The sequence below is a fragment of the Lacerta agilis genome, chromosome 7 (genome assembly GCF_009819535.1).
Source record: "Lacerta agilis isolate rLacAgi1 chromosome 7, rLacAgi1.pri, whole genome shotgun sequence".
In the NCBI taxonomy this organism is placed as follows: Eukaryota; Metazoa; Chordata; class Lepidosauria; order Squamata; family Lacertidae; genus Lacerta; species Lacerta agilis.
Genome location: NC_046318.1, coordinates 53,478,508 through 53,502,936, shown reverse-complemented (window position 1 = coordinate 53,502,936; position 24,429 = coordinate 53,478,508). Strand labels below are relative to the sequence as shown.

The 24,429-nt window shown below is 40.9% G+C and overlaps 1 protein-coding gene across 1 annotated transcript; it reads left to right on the top strand.

The window, feature by feature from the left end:
* The first annotated feature begins 5,193 nt into the window (after positions 1-5,193).
* Positions 5,194-18,664, top strand: VCPIP1 (valosin containing protein interacting protein 1). Its single transcript, XM_033155332.1, has 3 exons — positions 5,194-8,149; positions 10,967-11,053; positions 14,897-18,664. Exons 1-3 carry the CDS (start codon positions 5,467-5,469, stop codon positions 15,769-15,771), a joined length of 3,645 nt encoding a protein of 1,214 aa, XP_033011223.1. The 5' UTR covers positions 5,194-5,466; the 3' UTR covers positions 15,772-18,664.
* The last annotated feature ends 5,765 nt before the right edge of the window (positions 18,665-24,429 follow it).

Genomic DNA, 24,429 nt, shown 5'->3' with positions numbered 1-24,429 from the left:
CCCAGATGATCTAAGTGATATTACAGGTTTATACAAGAGAAGGCAGTCTTTCAGGTAACCTGGTCCTAGGTAGTTGCAACCACCCAATTCAGCACTTCTCATATTAATGCCGGACCATTTTTAAAAGTTAGAATGTTAAAAAAAGAGAAATAAATAAAAACAATGCTGTTTCTGCCACTGCTGGGTAAGCTTGTGGGAGGGGAACAGCTCCTTGAGTATATCATCCTTTTATGTGATCCCAGCTGTTAGCCTGCTACCAAACTGTTCCCTTATCTTCTTTCCTATATCTTGCTTCCCTGTCCACTTCTGCAGTTTGGGAGTCACCTGTGGTTGAAAAGCCAGGGGCAGGAGTCTTGCTAGAAGAAAATGTGACAACCCTAAAAGGAGGGTTTGCCCAACAGTTTTTATTGTCAGGCCCACAGCTGCTGCTTCAGGGTTTCTGAAGCAATAATCCTAATGAGAAGGGGGCTTCAGCCCATGCTGACCCTATCCAATCAGATGAACGACCCACTGGATGGGGTGGGTGAGGATGTCCCTACCTTTCCCCAGCGTGCTCTTCTGTCATTTTTGTACTATGGAGCTGAAACAGAAGGGAGGGAAGCCATCACTGTGGAGCAGCCTATAGCTACACTCTAGATAAGTGTTGCACATGATTCAGCCATTCCCTTTGTAATTTCCTAATTGAATTTTTGGCCCTTGCCTGTCCTGCCAATGGATAAAAGCCAGCCATTTCTCTTGATTAAATTGCAAAGAACAGAAAGAACAGAAAGTGTTGGCGGGGGGGGGGGGATGATTCCCAGGGCTATTTGAATCCCTATATGCTGAGATCCCTGATTCTGTTCACAGGAGAAATTTAGGCATCAAAATGTGAATTCATGCTGCTAAATTCTGAAAACTGCCCCAGTGTTGGCATGGAAGTGTTCAGTCTCCATCAGTAATGACTGGGTGCAACTCCAGCCTTGCACATTCTAAATCCAGACTTATAATCTTATGGTCAAGGTTATCCAGTGCTTTTCTTCTAGGAGAAAAAGGTGCCAGTACTGCGTACCCTTGAGGACCCCCAGGAAAAAAAACCACTGAGGTTATCTATACTGTACTGGGATATCCTAAAAACAGCAGCAGTAGTAGTAACTGCAGTGATATGTTTTGAGGTGCTTGATGTCTTGCTAACAGAAGGCTGGCTAAAGCCACTTAGAGCAAAGGTGGGTAAGCTATATGCAACATCTGCTTTTTAGCTGGTCCCTGAGCTGTCCGGGACTGCACCCCTGCTGCCCCAGATGTGGGGATTTGGGTGTTTCTAGATGTGCTAGGCCAAAAGAAGCAGCTGTGCTGCTAAGGCCCTGTTAAGTGGGAAACAGGAATGAGGCTAGTTGCCTCCTGTAGGATTACACAGCTCTTGCAACTGCCCCACATCTAGAAACCTCTGGGAGGTTCCTGACAGGGGTTTATTATGGGGTAGGGGGGAGCCATACACTTCAAATGTATGGTGTGTATGCAGCCCCAGTTCCAACAACCAAAGTGGATCATTCTAGGTTGGGAATGTAATGTGACCTGCAGGTTGAAAAGACACTTGATTAAATCATGAAATATTTTAATAGCAAACTCAGTTCTCTGAGTGCCAGCCCTTATGTAGGCAAAACCACACAATGCCTACACAATTAGGAAGATATCAGTAGGCTTGGCACAGGCCCAAGGTTTGCAGAAGTACAAAAACAATTTAGGGGGGAAACCTAAAGGAGGTGGGGATTGCAAAACAAGTCAATGAGCATGTCCAGTGGGTATCAAATGTTGTCTGACTGTTGGCAGGAAAAACAGAAATGGGTGGAATGGAGTAAATGGAAACCTGAGCAGGAGTACTCCTTACTGTAACATTTTGTTGCAGGACCCATTTGTAACTCATAAATAGTAATGCATGCTAAGACTGTTGCAAAGCTTCATGGTTTTGTATAATGCAGAGAACTATAACCTGAGATGCAGAAATGCAAAAGACAGAGCTAATGTTACCTGAAATATTAGGAAAACTTTTAAATGATTTTTTTTTCACCTAATACTGATTTTAAAAAATCTCTCAGTCCCTCCTCTTCCCTCATGGCATCTGATTTTAACTTGGAGCATTAGCCTGCCAAATAATTTCCATGTTTGCAAACTCTGAGACAGACTTCTCAGCTTACAGACGGTACTCTTATTTGCTATGCTACACCACTCAGACCAATTGATCAGACAAAGTTACCTTGACAGCTCCACTCTGAAGCAACTGAGCTCTAAATTGTGCTTTTCAAAAAGTAAAGATTAAATTCATTAAAGTCTGCTACATTGTATAAACCTAGGTGATAATAAGAAGATGCACCCAAATCCAGCAAGGGTGCTCTGTGTATGGAAGCAGGCTTCTGCAAGTGAACCACCTTTTGAAATATGTCCTGCATGTATAGTAATGCATTGTACAAGTAAGTGCTGTTGCTGGATTTCCGTGTCCAGAGCCAGGTCTGCACAAGTGGCTCCCTTTGCTGAATTGGCATCATAGGCTCAAAAAAGCAGACAGCAAGGCCAGCTCCAATAGTGCCAATTGCCTCATTTTTGGCACTATCATAGCTGGCTACATCTAGAACAGGTGACCAATGCTTTCAAAACTGGCAGCATCAAACCATCTCCCAAGTGACCCATGTACAGCCAGATCTTTATGCAAAGCCCAATTCTACACGCAAGCCTCTTTGGAATGTGGGCAAAATAGTTTCCTAATGGTTAGTAGGAAATGGTCTTTAACAGACTACAGAGCAACAGGACTGTGGTGGTTCAGAACATCAAAAGAAAAACTCTACTAACACATCCCTGCAGTACTAGTAGTTATTTTTGAAAGTCTGTCGCCAGTGTGATGTATTAGTTAGGCCAGATGCTGCTTAGCTGATAGAATCTAATGTGACCACAGCAGGAGCTGCTTAGGCTTCAAGGCCATGTCGTTTCAATTAGAAATGTGAAAAATAAAACATTTGTGTGACTAGGGTGACCATAGCAAACCACAGAAGTGGTGCCCGCTTCACAGGCACACTAAATCAAGAGAAGTTACAATTTATCCTCAAATTAATACAAGCATATTTCTCTAGAATAATTCAGAACCAGCAAAGCGGATGTTAAAGGATCACATATGTTTTGGATTTAGTATTGTTGATAGTTGACAGTAGCCTATTGTTGACAAAATTCCTGTGATAGTTTAGAAAGTCTGGACAATTATAGCTGTGGCTAGACAATGGGGACAGAGTATTTCCAGCACATAACTCAGGTGCTCAAAAGTTTGCACTGGTTTGCACCTTACACTACTGGGTCAGGTTAAAAGTTATTATATTAATTTACAAGGCCCTTAACAACTTAGGTCCAGGATACCTTAGGGATGGCCTGAACCCTTATATCTCTGCTTGATCACCAAGGACTTTGGCGGAGTCATTGTTAGTGGTTCTCCACAGCTTGGATGCATAGTTTGCATCAGCAAGGAGCTGTGCATTCAGTACTGTTGAAATGAATCCTTTTATATAGTTTGCATGGTTTGGCAGTGCTTTTTTAAAAGGAATTCACTAGTGGAGAATGAATGCAAAAGGGAACATTTCGCCTATGCAAAAAAAGCACGTTTAATCTTTAATAAAATACAATTATATAATAAAGCAACACTATAATAATATATGTGATTTTGGGTGCTTCCTAATGCGAATATTATAAATTGGTTGTTAAGATCTCACATATCTTACAATATGTGTAAACCTTTCTTTCTGTTATTTTGTAGAGATAAAAACTTCAATATTTTTTTAAAAAATCTCACAAAAGGGTAAATGGCAGCATATATTTTTTTTAACTGGAAAGGGTAATTCTGGATTAAAGGGTGGGAATATAAATGTTTCAATGTCAACTCCACTGTGTGGACACTAAAAAATCTGCATACGGTACATGAAGAGCACTCAATTCACATTAAACACTTGCATGGAATTAGGCACTAACTAACATTTTGCATTCTTCTCCATTCAGCTTTTACACCACTAGCAATTATTAGAACAGCCCTAATCGCTGAGTACTTTTTGCTTTCTGTATTTCTGCCTATGTTTACAGACAGCATAGGTATTCTCCCCGCCCCCCCATTCTTAATAGTCTCACAATCTCATTTCTGGGGTATAAATTATATAAAAGGTAAATATGATTGTGCATGATGCACAAAAAGTGGACAAAGTTTTTCTCTCTCGTATTATACTAGAACATGGGGTCCTCCAATGAAGCTAAATATTGAAAGACTCAGGTAAAGAAACCCAAAAAACTACTGCTCATAGCAAATGGCTAAACTATAATCTCACTCCCAGTAGTCAGTGGGACTACTGTGTCAGAGGTAGCATGCCTCGAATATATTGTCGGGCAACACAAGTGGGGAGAATGTTATTGCACTCTGGTCCTCCCTGAGGCGTTGTCATGAGCATCTATATGTGTATAGATTTATCAATGTTTAATTGCTTTTTAGATTCCCCCCTATGTTTTCGGCAGTTCATATTTTTGCCACCCTGAGTCCCGTCAAGGAAAAAGGCAGGGTATAAACAAATATATAATCATAATAATCTAGCTCGCCACCTTGAGAACAGAGTGCTGGATGGGCCTTTGGCCTGATCTATAAAGGCTCCCACTAGGGGGAAGTATATGTAGTTATTTCAATTACAGTACTCAGACTCAGTATCTATAAGGTATAGCTTGCGGGCAAATCAAATCCAAGAGAACAGCAAATCCAAGAGGCGACAGGATTTATTTAGACGAAAGCTGCAGTCTGATGTACTTGCCCCGGAGAAATATCTATTGAACGCCTCGAACTGAGCTGCATACATATGTCACATTAAGCGCCTCAACAGCTCTCTCCGTCAACCTACCCCTCGTCAACTCACTGACGCCATAAACCACGAGAGCAAGTCGTGAAGCATTCTGGGAAATGTAGTTGCTTTCGCGCCCCTGTCTATCTGATCGCGCTCGGCCCTTCACGACACAAAACACTACATTTCCCGGTCGTCCTTGTGCAAAAACATCCCTCTTCATGGCTCTCGGTTTTTCCTGTACCGCGTTGCATGTTGGTACCGGTAGTCTTTTAATCACCGGGATCCCTATTCTACAAGACCTGACTTCCTGGGCGGAGGATACTACATTTACCGTGTGCCTCAGCCCGCCGCGCTTGCGCCGTGTGCATGGAAGGAGGGGAGGGGAAAGGCCGTTACGTTGCGGGCAACGGCCAGGGCAGTGAAGCGGCAGTCAGTGTTGGTGCCGGAGGCTTCCGCGTTCACTGTTGGGGCTGGTGCGCCGCGTCAGGACGAAGGGCAGCTTCTGTCAGGCTCCGTCCGTTACGGTGGGGAGGGAACAGGGGGGGCATGAAGCTGTGAGGGGCCGCGAGCCGAAGGGAGCGGGGAAGGAGAGCGGCCGTAGGCAGGCGAAAGGAAGAGGAGGAGGAGGCGCGGAGCGATGTCTCAGCCGCCTCAGCAACATCCGCCTCAGCAGGAGCAGCAGCCGGTGGCCGCGCCGGTCTCGAAGAAGAGGGACCGGAGGATCTTCTCGGGGACTTGCCCGGATCCCAAGTGCCAGGCGCGGCTGTTCTTCCCGGCGCACGGGCCTCTGAGCAGCGGGAGCATCGAGTGCACGGACTGCGGGCAGCGCCATGAGCAGCGGCAACTGCTGGCGGTGGAGGAGGTGACGGACCCGGACTTGGTGCTGCACAACTTGCTGCGGAACGCTCTGCTGGGGGTGAGCGGGGCGGGCCCCCCCAGGAAGAACACTGAGTTGGTGAAAGTCATGGGCCTGTCCAACTACCACTGCAAGCTGCTGTCTCCCATCTTGGCCCGCTATGGCATGGACAAGCAGACGGGCAAGGCCAAGCTCCTGACCGAGATGAACCAGGGGGATATCTTTGACTGCGCTCTTCTGGGCGACCGTGCCTTCCTCATTGAGCCTGAGCATGTCGACACGGTAGGGTATGGTAAAGACCGCTCCGGCAGCCTTCTCTACTTGCACGACACCTTGGAGGATATCAAGAAGGCCAACAACAGCCAGGAGTGCCTCATCCCGGTCCACGTGGATGGGGATGGCCATTGCTTGGTGCACGCAATCTCCCGGGCATTGGTGGGCAGGGAGCTTTTCTGGCACGCTTTGCGGGAAAACCTCAAGAAGCACTTTAGGGAGAATCTCAGCCGCTACAAAGCCCTCTTTCATGACTTCATTGATGCGGCAGAATGGGAAGACATCATAAACGAATGTGATCCTTTGTTTGTTCCTCCAGAGGGTGTACCGATGGGCCTTCGAAACATCCACATCTTTGGATTGGCCAATGTGCTGCACCGGCCCATCATCCTCTTGGATTCCCTGAGCGGAATGCGTAGTTCAGGAGACTACTCTGCCACTTTTCTACCTGGATTGATACCAGAAGAAAAATGCATGGGAAAAGATGGCATGTTGAACAAACCTCTCTGTATTGCCTGGAGTAGTTCTGGCCGTAACCATTATATTCCTCTGGTTGGGATAAAAGGTGCTGCTTTGCCTCAATTGCCTATGAAATTACTTCCTAAAGCTTGGGGAGTACCTCAGGACCTTATTAAAAAATACATCAAATTGGAAGATGATGGTAGTTGTGTGATTGGGGGTGACAGAAGTTTGCAAGACAAATATTTGATGAGGTTGGTTGCTGCCATGGAAGAGGTTTTCATGGATAAGCATGGCATTCATCCCAGTTTAGTAGCTGATGTACATCAGTATTTCTATAGAAGGACTGGTGTAATAGGAGTTCAGCCTGAAGATGTCACAGCAGCTGCTAAAAAGGCAGTGGTGGACAACCGCCTTCACAAGTGTCTCATTTGTGGTGCCCTTTCAGAACTTCATGTTGCTCCTGAGTGGTTGGCTCCTGGAGGGAAACTCTATAATTTGGCAAAAAGTACGCATGGCCAGCTAAGGCCTGATAAAAATTATAGTTTCCCTCTTAACAATTTGGTATGTGCCTATAATCCAGTTAAGGATGTACTTGTACCTGATTATAACTTGAGTAATTTGACTGTCTGTAACTGGTGCCATGGAACATTGGTGCGTCGTGTCAGAAATGATGGTTCTGTTGTGTATTTGGATGGGGACAGAACTAATACCAGATCGACAGGCGGTAAATGTGGTTGTGGATTCAAGCATTATTGGGAAGATAAGGAATATGACAATCTCCCTGAAGCTTTCCCAATTACTCTAGAGTGGGGTGGGAGAGTGGTGAGAGAGACGGTATACTGGTTTCAGTATGAAAGTGATCCTTCTCTGAACAGCAATGTGTATGATGTTGCAATGAAACTTGTTACCAAGCATTTTCCTGGAGAATTTGGCAGTGAGATTCTTGTCCAGAAAGTTGTCAATACCATTCTACATCAAACAGCCAAAAAGAACCCTGATGATTATACGCCTGTAAACATTGATGGTGCTCATGCCCGAAGAGTTGATGATGTGCAGCAAGGGCAAGACTTGGAATCTCAACTTCCAACCAAAATTATTCTTACTGGTCAGAAAACAAAAACATTGCACAGGGAAGAGCTAAATATGAGTAAAACTGAAAGAACTATTCAGCAAAACATTGCAGAACAGGCACCTATAATGCAGAAACGCAAAACAGAAAAATTGAAACAAGCACAAAAAGTGCCACCTAGAACATCTTCTCCAGGTGTTGTTCCTGATGGGCCATCTTCTGCACCTGCTACACCTACAAAGACTCCTTATTCCCCAACATCTACAAAAGAGAAGAAAATACGCATAACAACAAATGATGGGCGGCAGGCCATGCTCACTTTGAAATCCACAACCACATTTCTAGAACTGCAAGAAAGCATCGCTAGAGAATTTAATATTCCTCCCCATTTGCAATGTATTAGAGTTGGCTTTCCTCCCAAAGAGCTTTTGCCACCCAAAGAAGGGCAGGAAAATGAACCTGTTCCTCTACTGCATGGTGACAGAGTAACTATAGAGATTCTCAAAGGAAAGGAGGAGAGCAGCCAGACCGCTTCAGTTCACTCGGCCCATGCTGTGAAACTTGATGATGTTGCTGTTACTAGTAAAATTGCTTCCAAGGAAATCCAAGAACAAATCGACAAGGAAATGTACTCTCTGTGTCTTCTAGCAACATTTATGGGTAAGGAAAAAACTTATTTTTGCTTTTCAAAGAGTAGATATATGTCTAACTCTGAATTTTATAAAGCTAGAAATCCATACATGATCTGACCGACTATTCAATAAAAACAAGTTGGTGTCATAATTCATAGAATCATGGAGTAAGAAAGGATCCCAAGGGTCATCTAGCCCAAGCCCCTGCAATGCAGGAATCTTAACACACAGTCAGTCCTCTAATTTAAACCATACCAAACCCTGATAAACTTTGGAAATGTGCTAGTAGTTTTATTGCTGCACAACTGTTCCTCCTCCTTAAAAAAATGAAAATACTTTTTTTTAAAAAAAAGTACCTGTAACTACTGTTTCAGCCAGGGGTGAGAACTTGTGGCCTTCTAGACTTGCCTCTGCCAACATGACCAGTGATGGGAATGATAGTTCAGCAACATTTAGAAAACAGCAGATTCCCCAACCTTGGTTTATACTTTTAGGGGCATTTGAAAGCCACTTTTCTCATCTCCCATTTGTGTAATGTTGTGCTCTGATAAATGGACTTTTCTCAGTATTCCTAATGTTTCCTCATGAAGAAATTTATTATTCTAGTAACTAGCTAGAGTTTTTTTGTGTCTGGATTTTCACTTGCTTCCTCATTTGCTTTCTTTGCTATAAATACTATACTTAAAGCATATATATGAAGCTGTGAAATATTTACTGCAACACCTCAACTTACTTACTGTCTTAATTTAAAGCATAACAGGGTTTTGGTGAAGTAAAACAAACTTAAAAGCAGAACTGCTTCGTCCAGAGAGTATATACGATATATGTATTTCTGCTACTCAGCCAGATCTATGGAAGGTTATATTTTAAGAAACCTTTTAAACCAAATTAATTGGCAGTGTTGCAAATAAAATCAATGTATTGCAGTCTTTGCCATTAACTTGCAGGGTGCATGACATCAAAAGTATTGCTTGGTTTCCAACCAGCTGAGGCAATTTTTTTTTAAAGCCCCCCCCCCCAATATAAAACCCTTGTGATCATTGCAGAATGGTGTAACATTTGCATAGTGTCATGAATGTTTTGGCACTCTCAGTGCATTATCTGTGTTGCTTTGAAAATTAGGCTTGTGTGTCAAGGCACTAAAAATAAAATGATGGAAATGACCGTTCAAAAGAAAATGGAAGTTTCTGTGTGCAATTTTGTGAACTGAAAGCTTAATAGTGCATTCTTGGAAACGAAACTGAGTACAGTAGAAACTATGAATCAAAACTGAAACTGGCAACTTTACTTTTTTTTAACAGAGAACAAACCTTATGAAGTGTTGTGGTCATATGACTTTTGTTATTCAGTGTTACTCAGCTGTAACCATTTCTTAACAACCACGTCTTTCCTAGCAGTTCTTGTTCTCATCTGAGTATGAAGTAGAATTGTAGTATCCAAAAGAGATTATGACTGCATGCATGTCAGGAAGCCTTTAAGAAAAGAATACAGTGGTTCCTCGGTTTAAGAACAGTCCTGTTTACGAACGATTCAGTTTACGAACTCCGCAAAACCGAAAGTAGTGTTCCGGTTTGTGAACTTTACCTTAGTCTAAGAACGGAATCTGAATGGTGGAAGGGCACTGGCGGCGGGAGGCCTCATTAGGGAAAGTGCGCCCCGGTTTAAGAACAGTTTTGGTTTAAGAACGGACTTCCAGAACGGTTTTAAGGTCATAAACCAAGGTACCACTGTATTTAGGACTGGGGGGGGGGGAAGTCTGAAACAAAACTGTGGGTTACCTCATGTTCATGCAAGAGGGCTGGTTGGGAGGAAGCATTGCATGGCAGAAAGGAGATGGGAGGGTATGTGTTTTAGGATTAAACAAGACAAGCACACATACTGTGTGAAGAGTAGTCAGAGTGAAGTTTGAACCTTTGTAGCAATTGCCTATTATTTCTATGGGAGAACTGTCTCATACTTGGAGGACTGTAACCTTGTTCAAACAAGCATGAATTGTTGTTATGAAAAAATGCTCGCTTGACCCTTGGGATTGCATTCTTTAACTCCCCTCCCTCTGCATGCAAAGAGGAGATTAAAAGTTTTCCCTTTTGAATTAACAACAATTCCTCACAGTGTCCAAACATAGAACAAGTCATGGTTCTCTATCTGTGATTGGCTAAAACAAATAGGATATCAAACCAATTCTTAAAATCCTGATTTATTAACTGCTACAGTTAGAACAAGCCCCGGTTCTGAGAGTTAGCGTAAGTTAATGTAGCTTGAGTTTTCCATTAAGGTATATTGGCAGAGTACTATTCTCTTTCATTGATGCTTAAAATCAAGATTGTCTTGTATTCCTACAAGTATCCAAGTACTCCTATATCTTCAGTGAAATGTGTGTAGCTAAATGCTGTATTGCTAATACTTTGTCATGTGTGAAATGGCCCTTAGGTTCCCAGGCAAACTAAAAGAGTGACTCCCATTGAGATGTGATGACCGGGGAAGGGAGGCGGGAACCAGGGGAAGATCCCACCCCCTTCTTTCTCTGGACCTTCATATCTCTAGCATGCTTTCCATTTGCCTTCATTGTAATATTGCAAGTGGGACCTGAAAACTTTATCTTTAAATAAATTTTTGTGTGTCTTCACATGTTACAGTATAGCTGAAGAGACACAATCCTGACTCCTCTAGAAGATGGAGTCAACGGTGGTCTTGATTTCTTGGTTATGCTAGAATGTGATAGAAAGTTGGAGGACTTTAGTGACATGCTGGGAACAGGCATTTGTATTCATATATATAAATGAAGTTCTTATTTTCCACCAATTATAATTATGCTAGTTAACTAACCCTTTTTTCTGTTCCACAGGAGAAGATGTCTGGTCTTATGCAAAAGGACTTCCTCACTTGTTCCATCAGGGTGGTGTGTTCTACAATATAATGAAGAAAACAATGGGTATAATTTCTAACTATGTGCTTGTGTATATCATGATTTTAAAGAGAAAATTATTGTGAAGCTTTGATTTGGGGTACATATGTATACATTTAGTCGGGGGGAGTGTTGCAACTGTGCCATGTGTACCCCAAATGAGAAGGCAAATCAGGGTGATTCAGGGCAGACTGTTGTTCCCTAGTTTGATTTTGCCATTAACAAGCTATGTCAAGGCAGATCAGGGAGTTCTCATACTCCAAGTAGCTCTGTTACTTCCATTTTTTCAGAAAGTTCAATACCATGCACAACATCTCCTTGCTCGTTTTCTTTTCTCAAAATTGAAACAAAACTGACTGAGGAAACACCCGGAGCTCAAGAGGGGAGATGATGGAGAGGTGGAAGGATCTTCTGTTTTGACGGACAAGTCTAGCTTTTAATCATAATTTCACTCCCTCAAAAGGAGAGAACATACATACAATTTGTATGCAATTCTGCTAGAAAATAAAACTTCCTCTTAAAAACCTCAACAACTTAAATGTTCCTGGCACCACTGGCATAGGAAGGGTGGGGCTTAGTGGGCGGGGTGCCCCGGGCAGCAGGATCCCAATAGAGTTCCATCTCGGTACACCACCACCCCCAGAACGCGCACCACGCCCCTGCAGGCGGTGTGCCATGCCCCCAGAGCGCACTCCAGCCCGCCCCCACCTGCTTCCCAGCCCCGGTGCCGGAGCATGAAGCTCCTCCACTGCCTGGCACGAAGTCCACTGGTTGGATCTGCCTGAATTTTGGCAAGCTTAATCCACTCTGGATGAGCTCCTTTGCCTGCAATTTACACCCACTTATGTGAAAAGGGGAAAAATATAGCTATTTTTTTTAGATTCCTCTTTATAGTTATGGGAATAAAACAATTTCAGGTTTAGTGGATCAGATTCAGACCTGAATAGCAAATCAAATCAGAATGACACAGAGCAGGATGCTTTAGAATGCTACAGATACAAAGCCATTGATGTGGTTGCGGCGCACGCTTGCTGTAGTAGAAAGAAATATATATTGCTTCAGGCTTTAAAGGAAATTGACAGAGTGGGTAAAGGTCTGTAAGGACTTCTAAACTAGTGGTACTATTGTCACAATTGTTTTTCTTGTCTTCTTGAACTAAATTATGTCCTCGCTCATTTTCTTGACTGAGGAACAAAATCTGTGTTATAAGCCAAAGTCAAGAACTGAAAAGGAAATGTGATACAGTACAATTAATCCTGAAACATAGAGCTTCAATCTAACTAGCTGCATTTGCTGGTCTCATTGTGCAGCAGGTCTTTTCAGCCTGCCATTCCACTCTACCCTTCTACTACTGTAGTTCAGAGAACTCTCCAGAATGACATACAGTGGCTCAGTTTGCACATCACATTAAGTTAAACCATCATTTATTTTAAACTATAATGTGAATGAGCAGAATTCCCAGGGCACTTCTCACCTGCTGCTGATGTGCCACTGACAAAACAATCCAGAGCCTAGCTTGCCATGTCTTCTGAACATGAGCTCCAAACAAAACACAAGTGGTAACCAAGGTTTATTTTTGGGTTAGTACATATGTTTTGTTTGAAAGAAACAACCTCAAACTTGAATTCAGAGAATACAAAAAGGCAGGATCTTGATTGTGACAAAGCCTCAGAATTCATTCTCTGTGTGTTTCCACCCCTTTCCACTGCCTTTTATTTATTTTTTATTCCCCCTCCCCAAGCCCATAAAGCTGAATGTGCATAAATTGCAGGCTTACTTTACTATGTAATATGTTATCAGAGTGCATGCCTATTACACATATCCAGACACACTTTTGAAGCTGTAATTACCATATGAGTTCAGTGTTTTTCTCTGCCCTCAAATTGATCATTTGTTTTCTATACAAGTTTAGATGTTGCTTTGAATACTTTCAGTGCTCCATCTTTTCTGCCAAGCTTGACATTGGGTACCTTGAATGAGAACAGGATGCTTTATTGTTGAAAAAACATTAGATAATTATCTTTGTTCTGACAACTTGTCCCAGTCTGCATTGACATCTAAAAGTTCATTAAAAGATGCTAATAATAATCAATGCCCACTGATTTCAGTTTGTTTTAGTATTGGCAATTGTACACCTCTAAACCACTCTGTTTCTTTCTGGTTTTCTACTTTCCTGTGTGCTTTATATCAGGGTGGACAAATGGGAACCTGCCCATCCTCCATATGTCATTTTGAGAGTGGATGAACGTCCACCTGTCAATCACCTGATGCTGTATGATGTCAGGTGATTCAAAAGTTCCAGCTTCAAGCAGAATCTTATCTCCAGTCTTTGTGCTGTGGTCCAGTAGTGTTAAGATCAGAGATAGTTTAATTTATTATTAAATTTATTATATTTCTGTGCTGCTTTTCACTCACACAAGTCACAAAGTGGCTTACATACAATAAATAGCAATAACATAATAGAACATCACAATTAAAACATAAATTTATAAATAATTAACAAATCATGAGTAAAACAATTACAAATCATTAATAAAGCAACCATCTTCTATAATATGCTATTAACAAAACAACTTTCAAATAGACTAACCAGCACAACCACAAGATAAGAAAAAATGTGTCTGCACTTTGACAATTTACTATAAAAGAGCAGGCAAAGGTTTATCTTCAATCTTAGTACTAAGCATCACAGTGTTAAGATCTAGGCTTGGAGATAACAATCTTTCTATTTGATGTCATATGTACCAGTTGCTGACAGGTGGGTGTGGTTTGCCTAAACTGCCTTGCAGGCCACATTCAGGGGCCTGGCAAGCCTAGTTAAGCCCATGGGCCAACAATCTTCACCGCTGTTAACAGTGTTTCTACCAAATTTTGGTTACCTGATGTACTTGGTTACCAGTGTTTCTACCAGTTTTGGTTACCTGATGTACTTGATGTCTTGCAGAAGATATTTTGCTATATTAAAATGGAAATAATTGAATGTAATATACATTCTTTTATTACATTTCAGTGGATGTATCTAAAGACTGCTTTCTCATGTATAGTCATTATTTAAACTTCAAACTCTTGTTTATCTTACAAACGTGCTCTAAATCAGAAGAGCAGGTAATGATTGTATCTAGTGTAGTGACAAATGTATAATTGACCTATGCAGACTATCTGATTACATTTTAATAGTTCCAACTCAAGTTTTTACAACCTTTTGCTGAAGATAGTAAGAGAGTACTAAAGAGAAAGGATAAAGTAGTATTTACTGCTTAAGCTTTTGTTATGGCATTACTGCCCAAACAAGCCTGTCTTTTAATGTCCCCTTCCACTTTTAGAAATCTGCTCTATAGATCCATTCCCAGAGGGCATTTTCTTTTCCAGAACTTGATTTTTGATGTAGCAGCTGTGTGTTTAACTTAAAGAATATATATTTTATCTACCAGTTGTGATGTTTTATATGTAACATCCAGGATCAGTAGCAGTATGCCAATGTGCCAGTAGGTAGAGTCTGTTACATTCATGTCCTGCTTCTGGATTTCCTAAAAACTCTGGTTGGCCAATGGTGGAAAACATGATGCTGGATTAGATGGTCCGTTGGGGTCTGACCCAACAGGTCTGCTCTTACGTATTTGTTTTTCTTTAGTTTTGGTTGTTGTTTTTAGTGCTATATGGGTTGTGTCTGAATCAGAGTGTGACTCAATGAAATTAATTGACATGACTAACTAACTCCAATAATTTCAGTGGGGCCACCCTGAGTTGAACATAGTTGGATACAACCTTTTGTGCTTATAATGTGACCCTGGTATGCTTTGTTAACTGCTTCACAGCCATCATTGAGAAGCAATATATAAACTTAAAAATATCTCTTTCCCCTTTCTATAGGTCTGGCTGATGGTAGGCATTGTACTTTCCCACACTTGCCTGGCAAGACCTTTGTGTACAATGCAGCAGAAGATAGAGTGGAACTTTGTGTGGATGTTGCTGGGCACTTTCCTGTGGGCTCCGATGTTGAAGACTTGGTTAAAGAGGCCCTAAGCCAAGTGCGAGCAGAAGCTTCTTCAAGAAGCCGGGAAGCAAGTCCTTCACATGGACTCCTAAAGTTAGGTAGTGGTGGCGTAGTTAAAAAGAAGTCAGAGCAACTTCACAATATAACAGCGTTTCAAGGGAAAGGCCATTCTTTAGGAAGTGCAGCTGGTAGCCAATCACTTCATCAAAGAGCTAGGGAAGCTCCACTGTTAAGAAAGCAAAGCACAAGCACAGACTTCAGTCCAAGTTCTGCTAAATCTGAGTCTTCAGTGTACACAAGTGATTCTGGAAACAGTGAGCTAATACGGATAGCTCCTGGAGTAGGAACCATGAGAGACAGCAGGCAGCTTGATCCTAATTTGATTGAGGCACAACGAAAAAAATTGCAGGAAATGGTTTCTTCGATTCAGGCTTCAATGGACAGACACATGCGGGATCAGAATACAGAGCAGTCGGCGACACAAGACTTCTCTCAAAGGAAACTGGAAGCCGCAAGTTCATCTATTAAAACAAGGAGCCCTCAGACTGGTTTGTCTGAATCCTTTTCTTTATCAAGTGGCAGCGGACATCTGAATGCAGAAACAACTGGCAGTAACATGTCAAATGCAGTGGGAACAACATTCTCCACAAGATCAAAAACACAGAAGGGAAATTCTGTGGAAGAGCCTGAAGAGATGGATAGTCAAGATGCAGAAATCACTAATACATCTGAGCCAATGGATCATTCATGAATAGTTAACAACTGATAAAATACAAGAGATTACTGTGCAAATGTAATGTTTGTTGGCTGGGCCACATAAGATTAGTAATTGAATCTTGTATGTTTCAAAGATTATATCTTACTCATTGCATGATAGCAAGTGTGTGATAGACAATAGCTTTTAATATGCCATTTTGCTGCCCAGGTTAGCTCTCAGTTACCTGTAAATTAGTTATTAGAATATGCACTGGGATGAATATCTGCTGTAGATTTGGGTTCTTTTTTTTGTAATTTTATTTCTGTTAAAGTCTTAATCCTCCAGCCCATATGAAATCATTATGTTTCAAAGATTAATATGTGAAAAGAAAATCTGATAAATGTAGTGTGTTGGTTCCAGCATAAAGAGGCATTCCCTTAGATCTGAACACTTTGCATCTATTTAGATTTTCAGGTTTCTCAAAAACCCACGTATATTTATTGAGATCTCTTTAAAAGTTGTACATTTAAAGAATGATAGGGCAAAGTGCTATATAGTATAAGATGAATCTAAAGCAAAGGTGATGCAGCAATGCATGGCGGACTGAGCCAGCACAGCTTTTTCATTGCCCTGTTGGCTAGTGATTGCATGTTTAATTTTAAGCTGGTAAAGTACTATCGTGTGCTTTACATTGCAAAGGCAGTAGTATGCAAGTATTTTAAGAAACTGCAGCAGGCTAATAAGGAATTGCTTTTTGTGCAGGAAGATTTTGAAAAATAACAGTTGGTTATCAGTGCTGGCTATTAACACTTTCTAAGCATGTTGGATTAATGGAATTTAACAGAAGTTTCATCAGATTTTCAGTGACATAGTAACAGTTTCTTTTTGACTCCCTGAAATGGGAAATCCTTAAAGTTTCACTTTTATGCAAGTCTTCATGCATCACTTTGATTAAACTGTCATCCACTTAAACAGCATATTCATCAGATCTACAGTGCTATTTTTTAATAAGCAGCCATAGTATTTGCTCCGTAAAGATAGAATATTTATCTTGATACTGATGTTGCACTTTTGCCTCTTTGCTTATTTCTATTTTATGTGCATTATTACTGCTTCATCTAATGAAAATAAACTTGAAACAGTAAATGACTTATAATACAGAAGAGATACTGAAAAGAAATCTGAAGTGCTTAGCTATTGAAGCCAGTGTTTACTCAACATGCAAGTTTTACCTGGTCCACAAATACTAAGTTTGTATTAATGTTTATATTCTGAAAATATGCTCACACTTTCTGCAGTTATAATCACACAGGAAACCTTTAAGCAATGCTATGATAAAATGTCCCAAGTAAGGGAAGGTTTATTTTTTATATGGGAAATTAACTGAAGGTAAAACTGCCTTGGTTCATTCAACTATATTAATCCATTCAAACACCCTTTTTGCTTTTTCATTCAGGGACTAAATCTTTTGTTATCTCATGCACTGCTTATATATAAACATACAAATACAACTTTCACAAATAAATGATTTCAAATATATAGTTTTGCTGCTTAATTTGGTCAAGAAATGAAATATGTGATGTAAATAGGGAATTCTAAAATTGATCATGCCACACAGAACAGGATGCTTGAGGCGGAATATTAAAAACCACTGTAACTTCTAACAAACGCACAACCAGACTTGTGGCCGTGGCCCAAAGTGTTATCCATTTGCAAGGGATTGTGCAGGGGTGCGTGATATTGGACTTTCTGGCACAGCAATATCCCATGCCCCAATTTAAAAGGTAGCTTTTAATATATTATGAGATGGCTTGTGAGACAAACCAGAACGTAACTACTTTCTCTGACCATATGGATATCTGCACTGGATATCTAAATCCTGAAAATTCAGTTAACATCTCTGGCTTCTATCACATAAGCTTGGGAATTTCAGTATTTTTGGAAATATTTTTGTGGGGGATTTATAGCACAGAGCTACGGTTCCCAGGATTCTTTGGATGAGAATCATGGCCACTGTTAGCTTAAAATTGGCTTGGATTATAGGTTTGATAAACAGCCTGGTGGTTTGATATTTTTCTTCTTAGCTTCGAAATACTTTGGTGGTTTTTCATTGTGGGCAAAGGAGGATAGTTGTCAGCATCCTTTACTCAAAATGCATGTATAAATGAGCAAGAGCTGTAAAGTTGGGAAGGCATGGGTGATTTTATAATTTAATGTGGTGGTGTGAACTAAGAGTTAAGTACATCTTTTCTGTCCCTTGTAGAAATCCTTTCTCTTGAGGAATTGTGTTATGACTCTTCATTTTTCCCTACTCAGAAAATAAAAATACAAAGTTATTCACTTTGTATTCTTGCCCTTGTGTGATGTGTTGAAAAGATGTTTGCAATGCTCTGTTTGTAAAATGAAAATAGTAAAGGATTAGGACAGGGATGGGAAACCTGTGACCTTCTAGATGCCATTCAACTTAATCCACCCCAGCCAGCATGGCCAATATTCATGGAAGGCCACAGGTTTTCCCATCCTGGCTTAGGAGTGTTATGAAAAAATACTGCTGTAGCTGTAAGTATGTTGGGGAAGCGTTAACATTTAATTTTTTTATATTGCAAGTGTGCAATGTAGGCTTATCTCCATCAAAGTTAATGGGATTAATGTGCACAAATAGATGGTGGTCTCATTCACTTTAATGACACATAGTTGCCACTAACGTGATATATTTCACTTAGTGAGCTTAAGCACATGCAACTAGTTACAAGATTGCAGCTTCAGCGAGTGATTGAGAGTCCTCTATAAAATGAATTTATGGAAAATCTCAGATGTGGCAAAGGGGATGCCTGAAGTGCATTTCCTTTAGACATTGCAAAATTCTGTCTCTTATTATTCACCAACCGTCAGGCTTTCTGATGTGTGTGGGTCTAAAATTTAACAGTTGAAAGGCCATGGATTTATTTCAAACACTGTTAAGTATGTCAAAAAAGCTTGTTCTTGAACAGCAAGTTTAATGTATGTATATAAAAATATGAATGGGAAGTGGGAATACAGTAGTAGCACAGCAGCACCAGTACACTGATTTACTCAGGAGGGAGTAAATTCTGTACAATCAGAAGAAACATGAAGTGCATTCTAGAAATCAGAAGAAACATGAAGTGCATTCTAGAAATTTCTGGAATTACTGCATAGTAATTTGCTTTTCATTAGTAGTATTTCAGTGGGTATACAAGGTGCACTTACTACATTACTGTTCTATATTTCTCTGGAGATTCAACCCTTGGATGTTTCAGCTTTAAAAACCTAATTATTTCACAACTGAAAAAATGGCTTGCTCATTTAATTTCACTTTTGAATGTTTGTTGTAGTATACTCCTACCCAGCTAAAAAATAAAGTAGCAAGATGTAACAAAGTTTCTGATTTTTTAAAATATTTGATCTTTCCCCTTCTTTGCCTATATAATGTGTTCCTCTCATTTAGCTTTAAATAATCTACATTTCAGTTGAAATTGACTTCTTATAGGGCCAGTATTTAGTTGCTGTGTTTATGGTCCAGACATGACGTCTATTCTCTGCATTAGTAAAGATCACAGAATACCATTGCTGCAGCTGTGTACTAACAATGCTATAGAAAGAATGTATTTCCAAAACCAAAATGGCTTTTTTTCTGAAGGGACAAATTTGGATATATCTGTATAATGGAGGGCTTTGATGACTGCTCTTCCCTGTGCGCATGCAACCCACCTAGATTTCATATAAGCCCAATGTGTGTGAATTATCCCCGATTTCCACCAATTCTAGTGGAACTCAATTATGTGTATGCTTAGAATTCAGATCTAAGCTACTTTTCTTTGGGTCAGTTTGACATGCTGGATGCTAATCAGACTGTCACAACCTCAGTTTGGGGACTGACATTCCAGCAAAAAGCTTTGTTCATATATACTTGTCAATATCCCATAGTATCTTACATTTTAAAGTGTTGCATTTAAAATACTTAAGGCAGCATTCCAACTTTGCCCCTATGATTGTAGTAAAGTTAAAAGACTGAACAGTGATTCATATTTTTAGATTTATTTTAATGAAGGTTATTGCAGGAAGAGAAATAGTGCACTTTTGGAAGTAATTGAGTAAAAAAAATGTATAAATAAGCATCAGTACTGTATATATTTAGAAAACCTTTGAAAACAGCAAGTGCTTTACAAATTGAATACAATTAGAATAGCAATGATACCATGTTCACAATGCTGGCTGTTCAGCACACTCAGATTTTATTTGTGATTGCTGTACTAATTTGTTTTTTTATCTGTATTGTATCAATAGTGTATTATAACAGTGTACTATATTACACTTTATTGTACAGTATTTGGGATTTTCTTTGATTGCTATATTAAAAACATAAGCTAAACACTTTTTCCTAATTTCTATACCAACATTATTGTTATTAGTACTGTGGGCAAAGGCCAGCTTTTTCTGTCGTTTGTCAGAGCTAGCTGCTATGACTGGGTGGAAGTGAGCCACACGCTAGCAGCAACCATTGGTTTTCACCCAGGTTTTCACCTGAACAGATCTGCAAGCTGTTCTTTCCATAATTGTGTCTGTGAATTTATTTATTTTTAATCATATTTCACTTGTTGCCATCTGGGTCCCAAAGCAGCTTAACAAAATGAAAGCATACAAAACATTAAAAACCTACATTACACATCTGGTATTAAAACCACAAAAAAAACAGCACTAATGGTGCAAAGGCCTGGACTAAAATATTTTAAGCAGGCATCCAGAACATATTAGGGATAGTGCCTGCCTAATTTAGAGTGGGAGTAAATTCTGTAGAGTTGGATGTGATTCATCTCCTCCCATACCTTGAGTGCTTGCTACTTCTGGAATTTTATTTATTTTTTATTGACCGCATGAGAGGTAAAATGTTGATATAGCCAGTATGTTTTATGATTATATCCAAGGATTGCAAGCAGAAGAGCAAATGTGGTAAATAAGGCTGATGGGAACTATTTTTCAGAATACTGGATTAAGAGGCGGGAAATAGCCTGTGGAGTTTCTGCTTCTTAATATTTATCGGGTTGTACTCTCTTCCTCCCAGGAATTTACATGTGGAACTTACAGACTGTATCCATTAATACCCTGCTACTCTTGAATTTGTTTCGCTTCAGAGAAGCATACCTTCAGGAGATTTTCTGGATTACAGGATGTGGGCAAAGGGTCAAGGCGGAATGGCTAGTTCATGAGCTAAAGCTGTATGAGGAACCTGTGGCCCTTCAGAAGTTGCTGGACTGGTTTCCATCATTCCTAACAATTGGCCATGCTGGCTACGGCTGATGAGCACTGGAGACCAACACTTGAAGGGTCACTGACAGTAGCAGATGGCATAGTGGCGTGCCACTGTTCACCTGATTCTCTGGGTGCATGTGGGGCAGCTGATACTGTGAGATAAAGGGGCAAGGAAGCAGTGAGATCGGTGTAGTGCAAGCGCACCAGTGGAGCGCTCCAACCAGTATGTTTCCCCTGCATGGACATTGCCATATCCTGGCCTCTCTACTTCACAGCAAGCAACAGTAAGTAAGGACTGTAGATCAGGTGAGCAGCAGCACCCCATCCCAAGGCCTCTCCATGTCACAGTTTTCCCACCCGGAGTTAAAAGAGGTGTGCAGAACAGCCTAGGTGCCTATGTGAAAAGCAGATTAATGAAAAGCGTGTATAGTGTTGTTTTCTTTCTTTGAAGGACAAGTGTTTTACAGGTACAGTATCTATAGCAGCACTGTTTGGAGTCTTCCTGTGCGTGTGCTTACGTAACTGAAACAAAACCGCACCACTCAGATGTACCAGCAGACGTAGGGGTAACCTTGAGGCAGGCACAAATAATAACAATGAAAAGAATTGGTAGGGGAAATCCCTAAGGATGGCAACCGCTACCCCCAAACCACCCGCTAATAGCTCAATGCAAGAATGACATGGTGCCACAGAAGGAACTGCCAACCAGGTGAGATAGAATGGAGTGGATGGAACAGAAGGATACAACATATATTGGATAGAACTGTATCTTATTCTCTGTATAGGTCACTTCCTGGTTCACTTCCTGATATTTATTTGGAAGAAAATGCATTAATTAAGAGTTGTTACTCTTTGCTTAGCTATAATATATATCAAAACATTTTCAATTAGGAGTAGTCAAGTACTAATGTATAATGAAACCCATTTTAAAAGATTACCTAGTTTAATAATAATAATAATAATAATAATAATAATAATAATAATACAGAGAATAATCAAAATCTGCTGGGGGACATAAGTAGATAACAACCATAAATGTCATGATTTGGAACACTACAAGCCTGGAAAACTCCCCCCACCCCCCTTCCCCAGCTTGCTCTTAGCCGCTAGTAAGTACAGTAAGGCTGCTGACAGCTTGTCTAGAATTGCATGGGTGTAATCATTGGGGAGTTGAATCTACAAATGTCATGTTGTGCTGCATTTGGGTGATGTGTTCCAAGTGATGTGGATGGCTGCACTTGGAATTGTGCTTCAGTCTCCTTGAAGATAACAGAATTCTGCCCAATGCTGCAGCTGAAGTGTGTTAAGGTTGTCAGCCGGGCATCCAATTCAGTTGGTTGAGTTGTGTGCTGCAGTGCCTTATTCATTGCAGCGTGAACATAATCCTGTGTTTGGCAAGCATAGCCACAGAAAGGCATGTAGAATGCCATGTGAGGAGCCCAGAATGGTTCTTGCAGCATTGGCAAGAATGGAGAGGAGACAACTGCCTGTCCCTGCCTGCCTACAATGAGAGCTAGGTCCTATTGATGTCTGTCCTTGCCTGCCTACAATGAGAGCTAGGTCCTATTGCCAGAATGTCAGGATGAATTTCCCTTTTCTATAGGTACTAGAACCTGCTTCTTGGAGCCACAGCCTTGGTGCAGTGGCTCACTGGGCCAAATTGTTGTTAGGGAACACCTTTGAATGTTGCAACATACAGGGAGTCAGCATGGGTTTCTGAAAAATAAGTCATGTCAGACCAATCTGATCTCATTTTTTGACAGAATTACAAGCCTGGTAGATGAAGGGAACGCTGTGAATGTAGCCTATCTTGATTTCAGTAAGGCCTTTGACAAGGTGCCCCATGATATTCTTGTAAAGAAGCTGGTAAAATGTGGGCTAGACAATGCTACCATTCAGTGGATTTGTAACTGGCTGACTGACCGAACCCAAAGGGTGCTCATGAATGGCTCCTCTTCATCCTGGAGAGAAGTGACTAGTGGGGGTGCCACAGGGTTCTGTCTTGGGCCCAGTCTTATTCAACATCTTTATCAATGACTTGGATGATGGGCTTGAGGGCATCCTGATCAAGTTTGCAGATGACACCAAATTGGGAGGGGTGGCTAATACCCCTGAGGACAGGATCACACTTCAAAATGACCTTAACAGATTAGAGAACTGGGCCAAAGCAAACAAGATGAATTTTAACAGGGAGAAATGTAAAGTACTACACTTGGGCAAAAAAAAAAAAAATGAAAGGTACAAATACAGGATGGGTGACACTTGGCTTGAGAGCAGTACATGTGAAAAGGATCTAGGAGTCTTGGTAGACTATAAACTTGACATGAGTCAACAGTGTGATGCAGCAGCTAAAAAAGCCAATGCAATTCTGGGCTGCATCAATGGGAGTATAGCGTCTAGATCAAGGGAGGTAATAGTACCACTGTATACTGCTCTGGTCAGACCTCACCTGGAATACTGTGTCCAGTTCTGGGCACCACAGTTCAAGAAGGATACTGACAAGCTGGAACGTGTCCAGAGAAGGGCAACCAAAATGGTCAAAGGCTGGAAACGATGCCTTATGAGGAACGGCTTAGGGAGCTGGGTATGTTTAGCCTGGAGAAGAGAAGGTTAAGGTGTGATATGATAGTCATGTTCAAATATATAAAGGATGTCATATGGAGGAGGGAGAAAGGTTGTTTTCTGCTGCTCCAGAGAAGCGGACACGGAGCAATGGATTCAAACTACAAGAAAGAAGATTTTCACCCTAAACATTAGGAAGAACTCCTGACAGTAAGAGCTGTTTGACAGTGGAATTTGCTGCCAAGGTGTGTGGTGGAGTCTCCTTCTTTGGAGGTCTTTTTACACAGAGGCTTGACAGCCATCTGTCAGGAATGCTTTGATGGTGTTTCCTGCTTGGCAGGGGGTTGGACTGGATGGCCCTTGTGGTCTCTTCCAACTCTATGATTCTATGAGTTGTAGTTTGCTTGAGTTAGCTGTAATCTCTATGACTAGTGCAGTGCTTCTCCATTGGCACAAACTGGCTACCAATTCCATCTGAAAGGCTTGGGAGTATTGATATTTACCCATCTCACGCTTACTTGCGGAGGCCTTTCCATGGGTTTGTGGTTTAAATAACATCTTGTCATCCTCATGCCCCTCTCAGCTGACCATACTGGAAACTCCTCCATCCATTTATGGAACATGTACTCATGAGTCTGCATGAAACATCAAATAGAAAATGGCCATAATTCATGAGTTACATATATATCCATCTGAGGCTGTATAGCTGTTTCCCCGGCAGGGCTATATGTGTATTGTACTGCAAGCTATCCTGTCAAAATAGGGCTTTGTTTTGGTGTTTGTTTTAAAAAGGCAATGGATTAGAAAGAACTTCACAAAATGCATCCTGTTCTATATTCAAAATATTTTGGACTTCAACTAGAAACTTTCAGCTTACTGAGT